The 21,053-nt window shown below is 35.5% G+C and overlaps 1 protein-coding gene and 1 pseudogene across 2 annotated transcripts; one reads left to right on the forward strand and one right to left on the reverse strand.

Annotated features, from left to right (window-relative positions):
- The first annotated feature begins 4,780 nt into the window (after positions 1-4,780).
- Positions 4,781-6,003, forward strand: LOC149158444 (xyloglucan endotransglucosylase protein 2-like; annotated as a pseudogene). The gene is made up of 4 exons (XR_016261228.1): positions 4,781-4,982; positions 5,086-5,186; positions 5,279-5,472; positions 5,603-6,003. The product of XR_016261228.1 is annotated as a xyloglucan endotransglucosylase protein 2-like (transcript).
- Positions 6,004-6,033: 30 nt separating this feature from the next.
- LOC149158445 (xyloglucan endotransglucosylase protein 2-like) lies at positions 6,034-7,258 on the reverse strand. Its single transcript, XM_089433984.1, has 4 exons — positions 7,057-7,258; positions 6,853-6,953; positions 6,567-6,760; positions 6,034-6,436 (listed from the first exon to the last, which is right to left on the reverse strand). The coding sequence occupies exons 1-4, from the start codon at positions 7,256-7,258 to the stop codon at positions 6,034-6,036; spliced, it is 900 nt and encodes a 299-aa protein (XP_089290110.1).
- Positions 7,259-21,053: the final 13,795 nt, after the last annotated feature.

Here is a 21,053-nt window from a genome sequence, read left to right on the forward strand (position 1 = left end):
TGCGCAAGGTAATCTAAAGAACTCATAGGGCTTCCCGCTGTCATCAATACCCAACTCACTATTACTTCTCCTCTTTCGCCAATGATCATATTATACTGAAGTAGATTTCTAGTGTCCCGTTTTGTCAATTTAATTAATATGTCTTACTAGTAAATATTGTTACAATTTTGTTAAAAAGTGTTTTGTTAAAAGACTACACTTTTTAGGCCAATAAACCTTTCTTTTAATCAGTATACCTCTGGATTTAATCTAGACTTCTCACGTTTGTTTGACCTATGTATACAATTCTTACGTCTATTTGACCTATGTACACAAAAATTTACGCCACCCAAAAACATTTGTGCATGCAATGGATGACCTCTGTTGATACGTTGATACTGCCGACGGCAAAGTCGCAAGATATGGAATGTTGGTCACCATCATAATCAGCGGGCTGGAATGTGGAATGCAACACAGGCACAATAAGCGACCAACAACGGGGCGGAAATAGGTTCAAAAAAAATATTGCAGCTTGTTGGGCGTGGACATAGGATACAACCTCGACTGCAAAAACCAAAGGCATTTCTGAACTCAATCTCTACAATACCAAGCAATCACATTGACTATTGGTACTTCTTGTTCAATCTTATTGCCGTCTAAATAATAAATAATTTCCCATAGATTTGAAAAGAAAGTCCTTGCGAGTTGTGTGATGGGTGGAGTTGGCTTTGTTGGCAGTGGTAGTCACCTGGTTGATAGGCTCATGGCAAGAGATGACAGTGTTATTATTGTCGTTGTCGACAATTTCTTTATTGGAAGGAAGGAGAATGTTTTGCATCATTTTGGCAATCTGAGATTTGATGTTTTGGAACCCTTATTGTTGGAGGTTGATCAAATCTCCCATTCGGCTTGCCTTGCTTCCCCTGTGCATTACAAACACAATCATGTGAAGACTATCATATCCTTTACTCATCGAAATACGAAATGAATATACACTTTTTAAGAAAATTTATATAGATCTTTCTATTTTTCACAATGGAATTTGTTTCTGATAAAATTGTTATATTTTGCTCTGAATCCTTAACTCGAGATTTACAAAACTAATGTTGTGGGAACCTTGAACATGCTTGGACTTGCCATATTGGGGCATGCTTTTTGCTTAAAAGTACCAGTGAGGTTCAATGTTAATCCCATTGATCAGTTTCTTGCCGAATGTACTTTGGATGAAGGCGGTCACAATGTTTTATTTTCAATTTTTGTTCGATGTTTGCCTCGTATTGAAGACTAAAAGAATTATTGTTTTCATGGTGATATTCAGGAGTTCGCAGTTGTTATGATGAGGAGAACAACCGAAACTTTAATAATAGATTATCACAGGGGAACAAATGTTGAGGTGTGTTGTGAATATGAGTTTGACTTAATATTTGTATTAAATTTTAATATATTAAAATTTATTGAATTAATGATTTTGTGATCCATATCAAGTTTTTGAGACATGTTTTCTGTGATAATCACATCAAAATTCATTTGTCAACACATTTTGAACCAGTGGTCGATCTTATTTGATATCATGCTTTCAGGTTCAGATTAATCGAATTTTCAATACATACGATCGGCGATTATGCCTTGATGATGATCTGGTTGTAAATAACTTTTTTTCTCAGGTAAGTTACTGATTTTCTTCCCAGGCTCTCAAGACTATGCTCTCATAACTTAGTAGTTGTATGATGCATTTAATGCTGGTGTTACGTAAGTTGTGTAGTTGTAGACCATAGGATGACTCTCCTTGAAGCAAAATCTGGAGCTATAGTATCTGTTTACTAGTAATTTGATCTTTCTTTTTAGCTTAGTTTCTATTCACAAGCATCATTCTATTTGGTGTGTTTGTCGAAGGGCCTAGAGCATTTTTATTGCAAGCCATAGTCCAATCAAGGTTGGAATTTGGATTCCTCTTTACATGTCAAACAATTTTTTCTGATTAACCTTCACAAATAAAGTTTTAATTAGAAAATTTTGCTTCAATAATAATTATGTTTAAAAAATTTGCATATATGAAAAAGAACCAAATAACCTTAATACAGAAATGGCTTATTGAATCTTGACCCTTATTGTTCCTTTATAATTAATAATAATAACATATTTTATATTTTGAAATCTATTCTCTATAGTAATTTTTTTCAATAATCAAATTAACAATCAAGTCAAGGTTAAAATTAGTTGTCAAAGATTAAAAGTACTTGATTGTAAGTTTTCTTCAAATAAATTATACATGGTCAACCATGCAATAGGGCCTACTTTGGCAATCTTGTTATAATTTTAAGCTTAAAACAAATTATAAGAATGATTAGTTGATTTCAAATTAAAAATCAGTGTAACCCAGAGTAGAGAAGAAGTAAAGAAACTCTACATCATAGAATGATTTGTTGTAGAATGACTTAGGTGAAGAATGATACTAGCTAATTTCAGAGTAAAATATGCCATAACGCTGAGTAGAGACAAATAATATTTACATTATGTAATGATATGTTAGTGATCAAATGATGGTGTTGTCTTTGGAAATAAACTACAACTATTGTCTTCACCAAAAGACAGGATCACTAGATATGCATTACCTAACCATGTCATAAGAGCTAACACATCATTGTCTTAGCATTAGTACATTTGCATATAAGGAGGTAAGTCAGAGAAAGAAAACATAAAAATAGTTGTATGCTGAATGTAGGTTGGGTCACTTAGTCTATTGGATGGAACATCATAGGATAAGATTTGATCCATTTCACCGCTTGATAGGTCCAGATTTCAAATAGATCTAGGTTGGTTTAATTATTAATAATTGTAGTTATTATTATTATTTTTATCTAATTTCGCTGAGTCCCAACATTTTAAATTATTTTTATTGTTATTTTTTTATTGTTATTATTTTTATTTTTATTTATGTAATTTAACTATGTCAAATGTTTACATAACATAACATAACATTACAACATTTCTTCCATATTGGGTTAGAGATATCCTCTTGGCGCAACTAGGATTGTGTGAAGTTCCATTGAATTTGGATGCCCTTGTGATAATTCAATTCCCCAAAAAGTAGCTTCCATCCTCAACTGGTACCATAAAATTTGAACTAAAATATGATGTGATCTAAACCCCTCAAACCAACAAGTTTAGTCTTCATGATAAATTTAAATTTAAATCATCCAATGACAGCATTTTTCCTTTCAAATTCCAACTCTGAGTCCAATAAACGTTAGCAATCCTTTATTAGCTTGATAGGTACCGCAAAATAATGAATAGAACCCTAATTATCTAATAGAAATTTTTGAGAATTACATTTACCCGAAAAGTCTGTGAAATAATAATTCATTCATAGGGTAATTAAAAAGCATCTTATATGGGTCAGTAAGAAGAAGCATGGATTTAAGATCTTTTGCAAACCATCTATCCTGAATTGTTGGACATGTTTTATCTCGTGTCTGGAAAAGTTGGTATATATTCTTGTAATTATTTTATCCAGCTCATGTTCCTTCCAGTTATATTATTTGGTAAATATGATTACAACTACACATTTGTTTTACCGATTAGAATTTGTTGTTATTAATAGATCCTGTAAACTGTTCTGATCATTGTTGAAGTGTTGAGTTCTCTGATAATGACAGTTCCATTGTAATTTTTTAATGATTATGAAATGTCCTTTTGTTTTTGATCTAGTTATTATAATGAGAATGAGCATAGACATGAGTTATGATTGTGAAGGCATTATAAAGGCATCTATTGCAGTTTGATTAATTTATAGTCTTTTGTTTGACAAAACGGAAAGAGATATTATCAAAGGTGGAACAACAGCTGAAGAAAACTGAAGCAGCTCAGAGACGTGAGATGCAATTAGAGAAAGATGCAAACGCAGCTCAGGTATCCATAGCTATGTAGGTTATGATCCTGGGATTTTGTATTGAATGTGTTTTGCAGAGGAAATTTATTTGAAGAATTGAATGTAATTTAAGTTCTTATGTGGTTTTGTGTCTCAGGCTGAGGCCATCAACAAGATTATGGGTAAGGACTCTTCAAAAAAACGAGCAGACAAGCTACAAAACAAAGAGATGCAATGGCACAGGTGATTTGCAGTTCTGAAGCATTGGAGGGTTGTGTCGGTTGTTCGATATATATATATATATATATATATATATATATATTTATATTGAGTATTAAGTCACAATCTATGACTTCTAAGGAAGGCTGCTAGTCAGCTTCAAATGGTGTGAGATGGGTTATAGGACCATCCGGCATAGTTGTTACATTTTTTGAGAATCCGGGATTGCAAGCATATATAATGAATCCATGTAAGTTAGGTTTTTATTCATTTATGAGAATTTTATAGTGTTGGTCATTATGTTCGGCTATCATTTTATTAGTAATTGACATCACTTAGTTTTTGAACGGAGTAGTCTACGGAGGCTGTAGAATGGCCCCTTTTCCAGCACCGGCCGAAAAATCGTCCGGCTCCGGCGATCGGTAAACTCTCCACCCTCCACCACCATCTCCCCGCTCCGCCACCACCTTTCTCCGCCACCCTCCCTGACCGCCCTGACATTCCCTGACATCCCTGACCGATCGGGGAGTAATTCCTGCGGTGAGTAATGAGCTGGAATTCGGAGAATTCATGCGGGGAGTAATTCCCTCCATTCTAAATTTCCACCCGCGCCCATTCAAGCTCTGATGCTCTGCGCTTCCGCCTCTGCGAACTCACCCGCGCCCATTCAAGCTCTGATGCTCTGCGCACACCCCTCATTCTTTGGTACCATCCATGTCGTGGGAAGCAATGAAGACTGCGAAGCTTCTGGGTCTGTTTCTCATTCTCCTACTCCATTCTGCTGCAATGGCTGCTACGCCCAGGATGCCAGTGAGTGTGCCCTTTGGCAACAATTATGTCGCAAGTTGGGGCGCAGACCACATCAAAGAATTCCATGGTGGTCGAAAGGTCGAACTTCTCCTCAACAAACAGTATGGTAAGTTATTATCCATTCCATTTCTTTCTGCATATTTGGGGATCGTTTTGTTTTTTATCAGTAGCTGGGTATAACAAATTCAGATGAAATATGGGGTTGGCAGGTGCGGGGTTCGAATCCAAGGGAACATATCTATTTGGGCACTTCAGCATGCAGATCAAGCTGGTCCCTGGTGATTCAGCTGGCACTGTCACGGCCTACTACGTGAGTAGATTCATAATAAGCGTTATGGTTTTCTTTTAAATGTGTTGTTATTTAATTACTTTGTGTGTGTTTGTTTATTTTGGGGTGAACAGCTTTCTTCTCAGACTGCAGAGCACGATGAAATGGACTTCGAATTCTTGGGCAACAGGTCCGGGCAACCATACATTCTTCAGACCAATGTATTCACTGGAGGCAAGGGTGAGAGAGAGCACCGCATATATCTCTGGTTCGATCCCACCAAAGATTACCATTCCTACGCAGTGCTCTGGAACATGTACCAGATCGTGTAAGCCCCATACTCGAACCCGGGACATTCTCGCTATTTCTTATTTCACAGAGGCAAAATCAAATGTATTAAATTTTAAAATGCACCTGGTTCTTGTTAATATTGATTGGTGTGATGGGTTTTTGTGCAGGTTTTTTGTTGACTCGGTACCAATCCGAGTGTTCAAGAACTGCAAGGACCTGAGGGTGAGGTGCCCATTCAACCAACCGATGAAGCTGTATTCGAGCCTGTGGAATGCAGATGACTGGGCCACCCGAGGGGGTCTGAAGAAAAACGATTGGAGCAAGGCGCCCTTCCTCGCCTCCTACGAGCAATTCCACGTGGATGCCTGCGAGGCTTCTGCCCCACAATTGGCCTGCGCTACGCAAGGGCGGCGGTGGTGGGATCAGGAAGAGTTCAGAGACCTGGACGGACGACAATGGCGGTACTTGAAATGGGTGAGGAAGCACTACACCATCTACAATTACTACACCGATATTTCCAGAAATGAAAATGCCTCTAGAATGTGTTCGCGACCGCGATAACGAATAGAGCTCATTCATTGGTAATAATGAACGAGCTCTATTCGTTATCGCAGTCGTGAACACATTTTGGAGGCATTTTCGCGTTTCTGGAAATATCGGTGCTGTAATTGTAGATGGTGTAGTGCTTCCTCACCCATTTCAAGTACCGCCATTGCCGTCTGTCCAAGTCTCTGAACTCTTCCTGATCCCACCACCGCCGCCCTTGTGTAGCGCAGGCCGATTGCGGAGCAGAAGCCTCGCAGGCATCCACGTGGAATTGCTCGTAGGAGGCGAGGAAGGGCGCCTTGCTCCAATTGGTTTTCTCCAGACCCCCTCGGGTGGCCCAGTCATCTGCATTCCACAGGCTCGAATACAGCTTCATCGGTTGGTTGAATGGGTACCTCACCCCCAGGTCCTTGTAGTTCTTGAACACTCGGATTGGTACCGAGTCAACAGAAAACCTGCACAAAAACCCATCACACCAATCAATATTAACAAGAACCAGGTGCATTTTAAAATTTAATACATTTGCTTTTGCCTCTGTGAAATAAGAAATAGCGAGAATGTCCCGGGTTCGAGTATGGGGCTTACACGATCTGGTACATGTTCCAGAGCACTGCGTAGGAATGGTAATCTTTGGTGGGATCGAACCAGAGATATATGCGGTGCTCTCTCTCACCCTTGCCTCCAGTGAATACATTGGTCTGAAGAATGTATGGTTGCCCGGACCTGTTGCCCAAGAATTCGAAGTCTATTTCATCGTGCTCTGCAGTCTGAGAAGAAAGCTATTCGCCCCAAAATAAACAAACACACACAAAGTAATTAAATAACAACACATTTAAAAGAAAACCATAATGCTTATTATGAATCTACTCACGTAGTAGGCCGTGACAGTGCCAGCTGAATCACCAGGGACCAGCTTGATCTGCATGCTGAAGTGCCCAAATAGATATGTTCCCTTGGATTCGAACCCCGCACCTGCCAACCCCATATTTCATCTGAATTTGTTATACCCAGCTACTGATAAAAAACAAAACGATCCCCAAATATGCAGAAAGAAATGGAATGGATAGTAACTTACCATATTGTTTGTTGAGGAGAAGTTCGACCTTTCGACCACCATGGAATTCTTTGATGTGGTATGCGCCCCAACTTGCGACATAATTGTTGCCAAAGGGCACACTCACTGGCGTCCTGGGCGTAGCAGCCATTGCAACAGAATGGAGTAGGAGAATGAGAAACAGACCCAGAAGCTTCACAGTCTTCATTGCTTCCCACGACATGGATGGTACCAAAGAATGAGGGGTGCGCGCAGATCATTAGAGCTTGAATGGGCGCGGGTGAGTTCGCAGAGGCGGAAGCGCAGAACATCAGAGCTTGAATGGGTGCTGGTGGAAATTTCAAATGGAGGGAATTACTCCCCGCATGAATTCTCCGAATTCCAGCTCATTACTCGCCGCAGGAATTACTCCCCGATCGATCAGGGATGTCAGGCGATCGGTCAGGGATGTCAGGGAATGTCAGGGCGGTCAGGGAGGGTGGCGGAGAAAGGTGGTGGCGGAGCGGGGAGATGGTGGTGGAGGGTGGAGAGTTTACCGATCGCCGGAGCCGGACGATTTTCCGGCCGGTGCCGGAAAAGGGGCCATTCTACAGCCTCCATAGACTACTCCGTTTTTGAACTAATCACATGGATTTAACATTTATTTTTCCATCATTTATTGTCATTGTAGGTATCCTCCGCCTCTTGAGAAATGTGCTGGGCCAGAGAAATGTGCTGGGCCATTTTGTAAGGGAGGCTGAGGAATTGGCAGGACTATTAAAAAAGTGGTTGAAATTTAATTAAAAAAGTTCATTTCTAGTAGAAATAATGTTTGAACTTTATTTTTATAATAAAAATAAATTCAACACTATTAAAAACATCTAAAACACTAAAATTTTTAAAACTTAACGACTAATCTCTTTTTATACCATCTTCTATGCTATACATACTGTGTAACTTACTGTCTCCTCCCAGCAGTAATGCAGAATTTATTGTTATGTTTTCTCTGTACTCTCAAGCGTACAGATGGACAACAGTTGTTCAGATATTACTTTTCTAAAGTTGGAACATGTTTTGGCAGATTTAGCATTATTGTTTTTGATATATATGTTCCTTAGTCATTCAAGATCTAGGGAATTGAGGGGAATGTGTAGTTAATCTATCATGTCGTCCAAGTTTCACAAACATGTACTTCTTAAATATATACTGGGAGTTTAATTTGGGACTATTGTTTCACAAACATGTATAATCTTAAATATATACTGATAGTTGAATTAGGGACTATTGTATTTAATGTATTTTTTTAATTTAGAGAGAAATCAATATACAAGCAAGATTAAAGCATCAAGATGTTAGTTGTGGGAATTTATCAACGAGAGGGAAAATATGAAGGAGGTGGATTATTTTCCAAATGAAATTTCTTCAGTTGCTACCTTTTTTTCTTTAATGTTTGCTATGCGGTTCATTTCCTGCTATAAAATATGCAAATTTTCTAACCAATGCTACAAGGAATTCACTGATGTCCTCGTACTTGAATAGCTTGTAAATCTCTTTCTATATATCTTCTTATATATTGCATCTTGAATAGTTTGTAAATCTATTTCTATATATCTTCTTATATATCTTGATAAGAACATTTGCAATATATAAGAAGATATATAGAAAGAGATTTACAAGCTATTCAAGTACGAGGACATCAGTAAATTCCTTACAGCATTGGTAAGAACATTTGCATGTTTTATAGAAGAAAATGAACAACATAACACACATTAAAACAAAAAAATAAATAACAATTGAAGAATTTCATTTGCAAAATAAGCCACCTCCTCCATATTTTCCGTATTGTTGATAAATTCCAACCACTAAAATCTTGATGCTTTAATCGCCGATCTTTCTGGTATATATGATACTTTAGATATAATAGTCCTAAACTAAACTCCCAGTATATATTTAAAATGATACATGTTTGCGACATGTTTGCAAAACCTTGGACATGATCATACATTAACTACACGTTCCCCTCAATCCCTTAGATCTTGAATGGCTAAGGAACATATATATCAAAAACACTAATGCTAAATTTGCCAAAACATGTTCCAACTTTAGAAAAGTAATATCTGAACAACTGCTGTCCATCTGTGCTTGAGAGTACAGAGAAAACATAACAATAAATTCTGCATTACTGACGGGAGGAGACAGTGTAAAAGTAAGTTACACGGTATGTATTGTATGGAAAATGGTATAGAAAGAGATTAGTTCTTAAATTTTAAAAATTTAGATGTTTTAGATGGCGTTGAATTTATTTATATTATAAAAACATAATTCAAATTATCTCTATAAAAAAATTGACTTTTTTAACCCAAATTTCAACGTCCGGCCAATTCTCCCTCTGCCTCCGTTACAAAATGGCCCAGCACATTTTTCCCAAGACAATAAATGATGGAAAAATAAATGTTAAATCCATGTGAGTAGTTCAAAACTAAATGATTGCTATCAATTACTAATAGAATGATAGCCGAACATAATGACCAACACTATAAAATTCTCATATATGAATAAAAACCTATCTTGCATGGGTTCATTGAATATGCTTGCAATCCCGGATTCTCAAAAAATGTAACAACTATGCCGGATGGTCCCATAACCCGTCTCACACCATTTGAAGCAAAGAATGTGAATTAATACTAAAATAAAAAAAGAAAAGAACAACCGACACAACCCTCCAATACTTCAGAACTGCAAATCACCTGTGCCATTGCATCTCTTTGTTTTTGTAGCTTGTCTGCTCGTTTCTTTTTTGAAAAGTCCTTACCCAGAATCATTTTGATGGCCTCAGCCTGAGAGACAACACCACATAAGAACTTAAATTACATTCAATTCTTTAAATAAATTTCCTCTGCAAAACAAATTCAATACAAAATCTCAGGATCATAACCTACATAGCTATGCATACCTGAGCTGCATTTGCAGCTTTCTTTAATTTCATCTTACGTCTCTGAGCTGCTTCAGTTTTCATCAGCTGTTGTTCCACCTCTGATAATATTTCTTTCCATTCTGTCAAACAAAAGACTATAAATTAATCAAACTGCAATAGATGCCTTTACAATGCCTTCACAATCATAACTCATGTCTATGCTCATTCTCATAATAATAACTTGATCAAGAACAAAAGAACATTTCATAATCATTAAAAAATTACAATGGATCTGTCATTATCAGAGAACTCAACACTTTAACAATGATCAGAACAGTTTACAAAATCTATTAATAATAACAAATTCTAATCGGTAAAAACAAATGTGTAGTTGTAATCACATTTACCAAATAACATAACTGGAAGGCACATGAGTTGGAGAAAATAATTACAAGAATATATGTCAACTTTTCCAGACACAGGAGATAAAACATGTCCGTCAATTCTGGATAGATGGTTTGCAAAAGATGTTAAGTTCATGCTTCTTCTTACTGACCCATATAAGATGCTTTTTAATTACCCTCTGAATGACTTATTACTTCACAGACTTTTCAGGTAAATGTAATTCTCAAAGATTTCAAGTAGAACAAGAGGGGACAAGCTGCCCTATGTTGTTGTTTGAAGTTGTATCTGGCACAACTAGCAGATTGATTACGCAGTTTCAGTAGCAGAGGCCGTTTAAGATCCCAATGTTGCCGCCAATTAAACCAATGGAAGCATAATAGTAGAGTAAGTGCTCCTCTATAAGCGGGTATAATTTTGCACCCTGTTCAAAATCTGATTTGAACTTTTCCAAATCTGAAATATCTCCCAGAATCTTCAAGGTGCTTGATCTTGGTCCAATCCCAGTTGTTTCATATCCTGATCCCACGCTTGTTTACCGGGGCGAACCATCACCAGTAGTTTCATTTACTACCTTTTTTTTGCTTTAATGTTTGTTATGCGATTCATTTCTTTCTAAAAAGCAAATGTTCTTACCAATGCTGCAAAAAAATTACTAATGTCCTCGTACTTGCATAGTGTTGGGGATTTTTCTGTGTCAAAATCCCAAAAACAAAATCACAGAACACAGAGACAATGCTCTGTTTCAAACACAGTATCTTTAACACAGCGGAAACTTAAAAAAATTATTTGCAGACAGAGATTTCACACACAACACAAATTTCTATTCATTAAAAAAAACTGTTGTTACAAACTATGGTTCTTCCTCTCTCACAGAGGGATTTACAAAAAAGACAAAAGACTCAGAATGCTGTGTCTGCTGTATATTCTATTTTTCTGCTGCTCCCTTTCTTTTTCATTCACGCGCTGCTGCGTTTTATATTTTCACTTCTTTGCACTGCTGTGCATTACAACACAATTTACACTGCTGTGTATTACAATTCTATTCTGAGCGCTGTTGCGTCTCCCCTCTTCTCTCACATTAACTAAAAAAACATTACATACAACATATATATATATATATGACAACAAAAGGAACTTACTTCACGTTTTCACTTGCCATGCTTCCGTAAAAGAAATAATGAAAATTAAATGATTTTACCGGCTTTTACTTGTGCCCATACTCCCGCTGAAACAAAATTAAAAACTTCACAAAAACTTACCAACCCACAGTAAATTCCATTTACTGTTTTACTGACATTTACTGGCGGTCAATAAATGTAACTTTCACTTCACGTAAAATTTATTTACTGCTGGCCTGTACTTCAACCATTGACTTCATTTAAATCGCATCACAGAATCTCTTTTGGCGGAACACAAAAATGGAGCACACACATATGGTGCGATCTGCGATATGCGATCGGATCGCATCGCACCATCGCAATCGCCAGAAATCAAGTGAACAATGCGGAGGAACCAAGCACACATCCGATATGCGATCCGCGATCTCATCGCATCGCAAAGGTAAAAGAATAGTTTATTGCAGTTGAAATTATATTTCAACACTCCCCTTTAATTTCAACTGCTGGGTTATCAATCATACCCAGACGATTCCTTAAAAATTCAAAGCTTTTCTGGTCCAATGGCTTTGTTAGAATGTCTGCAACCTGTTCCTGAGTCCTGCAATGTTGCAAAACGATTTCTCCATTGTTCACCAATTCTCTGATGTAATGGAACCTTGTATCAATGTGTTTCGTTCGTTTGTGAAACACGGAATTCTTGGACAATGCAATAGCTGAGCTATTGTCACAAAAAATAACTGTTGCTTTTGCCTGCTCTTGGCCTAAGCTCCTCAACATTCTTCTCATCCACATTGCTTGACATGCTGCTGCTGTAGCTGCCACGTATTCTGCCTCTGCTGTAGACAATGCTACAATGGACTGCTTCTTAGAAGCCCATGAAATGGCTCCTAAACCCATGTGAAAAATGTAACCGGATGTGCTTTTCCGATCATCCACACTTCCAGCCCAATCGCTATCGGTGTAGCCAACTAAATCTGAGCTTTTTGAAAAAGTATAGAAAATGCCAAATCTTTTTGTACCTTTGACATACCTCAGAATTCTTTTTGTTGCCTGCCAATGTGCCTCTTTTGGCCTCTCCATAAATCTGGAAATCAAACTAACAACAAACATTATGTCAGGCCTAGTTGCAGTTAAATACATAAGGCTGCCAACTATGCTCTTGTATAAGCTAGGATCAAAATCCTTGCTGCTGTCCTCCTTGCTGAGTTTTAATCCCATTACTGTGGGAGTGATTGCTGCTTTGCATTCTTGCATATTAAATCTGCTCAATACATCATTTACATATCTTGCTTGAGAGATAAAAATTCCATTTTCATTTTGATCTACTTCTATTCCTAAGAAGTATCTCAGCAAACCCATGTCAGTCATCTCAAATTCTTCTTTCATGATTGATTTGAAGTTTTCAATGAGGTAGTCATCATTACTTGTAAAAATCACATCATCAACATACAAGACAACAATTAAAATATTGCCACCCTTTTCTTTGATGTAGACTGTGGGTTTTCCCTCACATTTGTCGAATCCATTTTCCAGTAGATAGGAATCTATCCTACTGTACCACGCTCTTGGCGCTTGCTTCAGCCCATAAAGAGCTTTCTTCAATCTGCACACTTTGTGCTCTTGGCCTTTCTTTTCATAGCCTAGAGGTTGTTCAATGTAAACCTCCTCCTTTAACACTCCATTTAGGAATGTCGACTTCACATCCATTTGGTAAAATTTCCATTTGTTTTGTGCTGCTATGGACATCACTGCTCTCACGGTTTCCATTCTTGCAACCGGTGCGAAAGTTTCCTCATAATCTCTCCCATATTGTTGCTTGTATCCCTTGACAACAAGTCTTGCCTTGTGTCTTTCAATTTTGCCTTCAGCATTGCACTTGGTCTTATAGACCCATTTCACTCCAATGACTTCTTTGCCTTTTGGTAGCTCAACCAAATCCCATGTCTTGTTTTTTTCTATGGCATTCATCTCCTCATCCATAGCTTCTATCCATTTCCTATCTTTAATAGCATCTTTGAAATGAATAGGATCATCAACATGACAATACAAGGCAAATAAGGAATTTATTCCTTCATTATAAATGTCACTCAAGTTTCTGAACTTCTTACCTCTTTCACTTGGTGTGCAAGTGCTTGAAGATGCACTTGAATTTCCTCCTTGTGGTGTGCTTGGAGAAGCACTCTCATTTCTTCTCAAGGGTGTTCCTTGTTGTCCTTGTGTTGGCGTTGCTGTTTGGGGGTGTATTTCTACCATTTCCTCATCATCTTCATCATGAGACAAAAAGTTTTTAACATTAACTGTTTTCTCTATGCTTCCATCCCAAGCTTCCTCCTCAATAAACTGAACATCTCTTCTCACAAAGAACTTCTTGGTGGATGGGATATACAACCTGTAATCTTTGGATTCCTCACTGTATCCAATGAAGATACATTTCTCCCCTTTGCTGTCCAACTTCTTCCTTAGAAGATCTGGAATGTGTGCATAGGCCACACATCCAAAAATTTTCATGTGGGTGACTCCTTGCTTTCTCCCACTCCATGCCTCTTCTGGCACTTTTTTCATCACAGCTTTTGTAGGACACCTATTCAAGATATATACTGCACAATTTACGGCTTCAGCCCAATAATCATTTGGAAAATGATTTGCCTTCAACATGCTCCTTGCCATATCCATAATGGTCCTGTTTTTCCTTTCAGCAACTCCATTTTGCTGCGGGGTGTACCTTGCTGTAAACTGCTTATGTATTCCATTTTCTCTGCAAAAACATAAAAATTCTTTGGAGATATACTCACCTCCTCTGTCTGTTCTCAAAACTTTAATACGCAGCCCACTTTGATTTTCCACAAGTGCTTTGAAATTTCATAATTTTTCAAACACTTCACTTTTATTCTTCAAGAAATAAACCCAAGTTTTTCTTGTAAAATCATCAATGAATGTTAGAAAATATTGGCTGCCTGCTAAAGATGGGGTTTGCATTGGTCCACATAAATCTGAGTGGACAATCTCTAAGGGTGCTTTTGCCCTTATGCTTTTCCCTAATGGAAAACTTTCTCTATGTTGTTTTCCCAATATGCAGCGTTCACAAAGGCTGTCCGATTTCTCTATCAATGGTAATCCTCTTACCATCCCTTTTCTGCTCAACAAGTTAAGACCTCCAAAGTTGAGATGTCCAAATCTCAAGTGCCACAACCAATTTTCATCCTTTGGCACACTTTGGAGAGCCTCTTGGGTAACTGCTGCCATTGCATCTTTGTTTTTCAAATCTGCCCTTATTCTGAGAGGGAACATTCTGTTCCTCGTCATCTTCACTTCAGCAATGCATCGCTTGCTGGGTGGAATATCCATGATGGTGCATACATCATTCTCAAAGAAAACATTGTAACCTTTTTGGACAAGCTGTCCAATACTCAAGAGGTTACATCTCATTCCAGGAACATAATAGACATCTGCTATGGTTTTCCTTTCACCTTGTTTTGTAAATATTTTAAATTTTCCTTTACCCATAACAGAAATTTTGCTATCAGTCCCCAATGTGACTTGTGACTTCACACTTTGATCTAAAGCAGAAAACAGGGCTATGTTTCCTGTCATATGGTTGCTGCAACCGGAGTCTAGAAACCATATATCTTCACTATTTGTTTCAGCCATGTTACAAGCTAATAATACATTATCTTGGCTGACATTTTCTCTAGTAATATTTGCACTAGAGATATTACTCACATCATGCTGCTTCTTTCTACATTCACTGGCATAATGCCCATATTTTTTACAATAATAACATTGGACATTGGGTTTGTCATACCTTTGTCCTTGAGCATGATGTTGTCCTCCTTGTTGACTGCTGCCTTGACCTTGGTTCTGATTTGGATTGCTGTCTCTTCCTTGAGCATTTGCAGGAATGTTCCTTCCACCTCTGTTCTGGCTTCTGCCTCTTCTTCTCTTGTTTCCTCTGCCTTGACCTCTTCCTCTTCCAAAGGACATCTGGGTCTTGAAGGCTTGCTCTAGAGATGAGTTTTCATTTCTACTCAACCTCTGTTCATGTGTGATCAGTGATGCATGAAGCTCATCAACTGAAAAGTTTGAGAGATCCTTTGTCTCTTCTATGGTAGTGACAATCACATGAAACCTTGAGGGTAGGCACCTCAATAGTTTCTCCACAATCCTCCTTTCTTCAAGTATCTCTCCATGAGATCTTATTTGTGTGACCAGGCCAATTACTTGAGTGAAGAATGAGTCAATATTGTCTGACTCCTTCATGCACAGGTTCTCAAAATCTTTCCTTAGCAACTGTAGCTTTGCTGTCTTCACTCTCTCCATTCCTTGATAGGCTTTTTTAAGAGTTTTCCATACTTCTTTGGATGTTTTAGTTGCTGCTAACCTTGGAAACACGCTTCCATGCACTGCCTGATACAAGAAGAAGAGGGCTTTTGAGTCCTTCTTGCAGCTCTTTAACAGATCCTTCTCTCCCTGAGTTAATGCATTAAAACTCATTTTCATCTGCTGGTTGTTCAAAACCATCTTCAACTATTTCCCATAAGTCTTGGGAAGCAAACAAGGCTTTCATTGTTATTGCCCAATAGTCATAGTTTTTACCATCAAATAATGGGAGCTGCATACCCATCCTATTGCTGGTGCTGGTGCCAGCCATTTTTGCGCTCTTAAATATGCTTCAAATACTTCACTGTGTATTTAAAATAATAGACTGTCTTCAACAACAACACACAAAAAAAACTTGAGAAATAGCTTGGATTCTTTTGCCTGAGTCTTCACACTGCTAGAGAAGTTGCTGCAATAAGAATCCTTCCTTCAGCTTCTTTAAACCCTTCAAAGAGCCTGGATTAGCTCCGATACCACTGTTGGGGATTTTTCTGTGTCAAAATCCCAAAAACAAAATCACAGAACACAGAGACAATGCTCTGTTTCAAACACAGGATCTTTAAAACAGCGGAAACTTAAAAAAATTATTTGTAGACAGAGATTTCACACACACCACAAATTTCTATTCATTAAAAAAAACTGTTGTTACAAACTATGGTTCTTCCTCTCTCACAGAGGGATTTACAAAAAAGACAAAAGACTCAGACTGCTGTGTCTGCTGTATATTCTATTTTGCTGCTGCTCCCTTTCTTTTTCATTCACGCGCTGCTCCGTTTTATATTTTCACTTCTTCGCACTGCTGTGCATTACAACACAATTTACACTGCTATGTATTACAATCTATTCTGAGCGCTGCTGCGTCTCCCCTCTTCTCTCACATTAACTAAAAAAAACATTACATACATACATACATACATACATACATACATACATATATATATATATATATATATATATATGACAACAAAAGGAACTTACTTCACGTTTTCACTTGCCATGCTTCCGTAAAAGAAATAATGAAAATTAAATGATTTTACCGGCTTTTACTTGTGCCCATACTCCCGCTGAAACAAATTAAAAACTTCACCAAAACTTACCAACCCACAGTAAATTTCATTTACTATTTTACTGACATTTACTGGCGATCAATAAATGTAACTTTCACTTCACGTAAAATTTATTTACTGCTGGCCTGTACTTCAACCATTGACTTCATTTAAATTGCATCGCAAAATCTCTTTTGGCAGAACACAAAAATGGAGCACACACATATGGTGCGATCTGCGATATGCGATCGGATCGCATCGCACCATCGCAATCGCCAGAAATCAAGTGAACAAAGCGGAGGAACCAAGCACACATCCGATATGCGATCTGCGATCTCATCGCATCGCAAAGGTAAAAGAATAGTTTATTGCAGTTGAAATTATATTTCAACACATAGCTTGTAAATCTTTTTCTATATATCTTCTTATATTTTCTTTGAATAGCTTTCAATTGCAGGGTGGTTTGACCGTTGTGATTTTAGTAAATAATTTATTTTATTTTATAAATTTGTTAAATTTGTACTTACATTTATTTTTCTATTGTTCTATTTATCATTATATTGAAATTTAAAATTGTTTTTTTTGTTATTTAATAGTGTATGTTGAATATTTATTGTGTAATGAATGTACTTTGTAATGGATGCATATAATTATTTGCATAATTTTTATTTTATTTTTAAATGTTATAAGGTTTACATTTGTGGAAGACTATATTTAATTTATATATTTTGTTTTAATTTTGAGGAAGTATTTTCTAGCTCATTTGAATTAAAAAATACAGTGCTTATTGTTCTCTCTGGTTTGAGTAATGATACAGATCTGAGTTTCTTGAGGTCGAATCTAGTGACAAAATAGTCTACGAACTCCAGTGGTATTCTTTCCAACTCTAAGATCTATACAACTAAAATATCATTTTTTACAATATCTATATAAAATTTAAATTTTTCAATATATATGGCATATGACATACATATCTACAAATGAGTTCATCATATCATTTTTCCAATTTAAAAAACCTAGACCTATCTTTACCCCTTTTGGGGCCATTGCTACTATATCTCTTTTCTCACTCATAGTAGATGGCGGCAATATGGTTGATATAGTACTAAGTTGTGCTTTATTTTGTCACAAATGGCAGGGAGCTTTTGATATCTCCAATGGCGCACATATAAAGAATTGCTCTTCTAGTGGCTTAGTCTATTCATAACACTTTGTTTCTAGTGAGTGTCCTTTTGATATCTCCAATGGCGCACATATAAAGAATTTCTCTTCTAGTGGCTTAGTCTATTCATAGCACTTTGTTTCTAGTGAGTGTCCCTGCTTTGTTTCTAGTGGCATAGTCTATTGATAGCACTTTGTTTCTAGTGGTGCAATCTCTTCATGGTTCTGCTTAATTTATTCATAGCACTTTGTTTCTAGTGAGTGTCCCTGCTTTGTTTCTAGTGGCGTAGTCTATTCATAGCACTTTTTTTCTAGTGGTGCAATAGTTGTTGCAACATTGGCATTGTGGTTTTCATAACTAATCTCTTGGCTTCTCATACTATACATGTAAAACTGTTTAGATACTAATATAAATTTTTTATATTGGCTTAAGAAAACATATCAACAAACCTAAATCCATTTTAACTTCAGATCTATCAAAATATAGAGAGCTTAAATATACAACCCTATTTTTTAAATACAAATAAAAAACTTAATTATAAAAATTAAAAACATATTATATAGATATACTCATTATAAACTAAATATTATTTATTAATACTTTAATATTACAACATTACTTTAACATAATTTTAAGTTGGGAATAAATATTAATAATTTACTATTATAGTAATTAACCAAAAAAAACTAAAATAAAAATTATATTAAACTAAATTTTATAAAAAATAAAATAATATATTTTTAAAATTATTTAAATAAAATATTAAAATATTTATCTGAATATTGCTGCTGACAATATCACAAAATGAGGGAATGAAAGCTTGGATGAAACTTTTCCAATACATTTTAATCCTGTCGGCATTCCTCTCACTGCAGAATAGGCATGGATGCTGTGAGAATTCTTCCTTACAACACTCTCGAAAATCAAGGTGAAAGTTGCTTCCGGATGCACGTCCCTCATTTTAAATCAGAAATCCTCAGCTGTAAATATGCAGATATCATAATTTAGCTAATAATTAATTTTATATTTTAATAAATTTTAAGCTTTTTCATCTTTCAGCTGCGTTCTTAAATTCATCAGTGATCTCACAAAATACCAAAAGTGATTTAATTACTATTCGATTAATTAAGCTAACTTTTCTATTTCCTATGTACAATTTTAATGTTTTAAAAAAAAACACTCAAGCTAATTAAGCTAAGTTAAACATTTAATGTGTAGGTTAGACAGTTTGAATTTATAATTCTAAAAAAGTTTAAATTCATTTTAATAAGTGACCTCACAAAACAAATGTTTAAAAAAAAATAAACACTTAATGTGTAGGTTAGAGAGTTTTAATTTATAATTCTAAAAAAAAAATCAAAAAGAGGTTTGTATATCAAGACATTTGATCTCTCTAGGAGTTTGGTAGATCTGGAGTAAGATGGATTTATCCTAGTTATCAGTAATGACCTTAGTGGTTTATAAAGAGACATGTTTTCAGTCATATCAATCATACCACAAGACGCAGTTTTAGAACATACTCTAGACCCAAACTAAAATGTTTACATTACAACGTAACGTCAACTAAAATTACTCCAAATATTTTAGTCATAACATTTTATATTTTTCAATTACTTTATATAACAGAAACATAGTATTTTTAACCATATATAATACATAAACATAATATTTTTAACCAAACATAATACACCATAATTTAATTAACATAAGCATTGAAATAAAATATTTAACCATATATAATATAAAATAGTTACTGAATATAAATATCATTCAAATGATGTTTTATTTATATATTAAAATGTATTTTTAATTATTTATATATTAAAATAAATTTCAATTTTACCTAATTCTACATATTAAAATAATTTTTTTTTATATCCACATCATTTTTTTTTAATTTTTTTTTTTTTTGTAAACTAGTGCGGGACCTTTACATTTTCTGGATTTTTTTATTACATCAATCACCTGCGTGCAGGACTCGAACCTGGGTGGGGGGAGTGACAGCCTCCGCCCCTACCATTACACCATGCACATCATATGCCACTCATTTTTTTAATTATTATTAATATTTTTTAATTTCATATTTTTCATTCTATTAAAAATTTCATATATATATATATATATATTAATGGTTTCTTTTCTAGGAGTATTTATTTATTTTATTAAAGTGAATATTAAAATGTTTTTTTTTTCATTTTCTTTTTATATATAATTTTGAAAAATAAATTAATTAATATGGAAATTTAAATAATTTATTTTTTTATATATTGTGATATTTTACTACATCTAGTTTATTTTGACATTGCCCAATTTTATTTTCATTGTTAAAGAGTTTGCATCTCAAGCGATTTGATCCCTCTTGATCTCTCTCTGAGGTTGGAGTTAAGATGGATCTAAGCTATCTCAAGAGATTTGATTCCTATGTGAGCTTGATGGATCTACACTCCTATAATATATATGAAGGTTGACATTGACACATTTTATTTATAATTCACTTTATCCACAATAAAATGTTAAAACAAACCTCCTCAATTTTTTTTTTTCTTTATGCATAAGTTTAATTATTTTTATTATTATTATTTTCTAAAATATTACTTGTCAAATCCATATTAAGCATTGAAAGAATTACAAATCTCTCTTATATATTGTATTAGAAACAACTATTAATGGAATAAGAATTTTCTCTTTCTATATGTTTCATGTTAAAATATTTTTCTCAACCTATGTATTAACACACACATATATAAATTGAATGTACAATAAATTACAGATAATGTAACATCAATATACTATTTTCTGTCATCTCTATATTAAGTAGTGAAGAAACTACATTTCTTTTTCCACCTAAAAACTAAATAAAAGCTTTTAACTCATTTCCATATTAAGTAGTGAAGAAATATCTAACTAAAAACTAAATTAAATTGTTTTTATCCATATCCATATTAATTAATGAATAACTAACCAGGGGAACGACAGTGCTGTGACCGCTGTAGTGATTCAGACTTGGCACGGCCAAC

The sequence above is a fragment of the Pinus tabuliformis genome, chromosome 5_2, assembly GCF_031772625.1.
Source record: "Pinus tabuliformis cultivar Carrire ecotype Pingquan chromosome 5_2, CPIR1, whole genome shotgun sequence".
NCBI lineage: Eukaryota > Viridiplantae > Streptophyta > Pinopsida > Pinales > Pinaceae > Pinus > Pinus tabuliformis.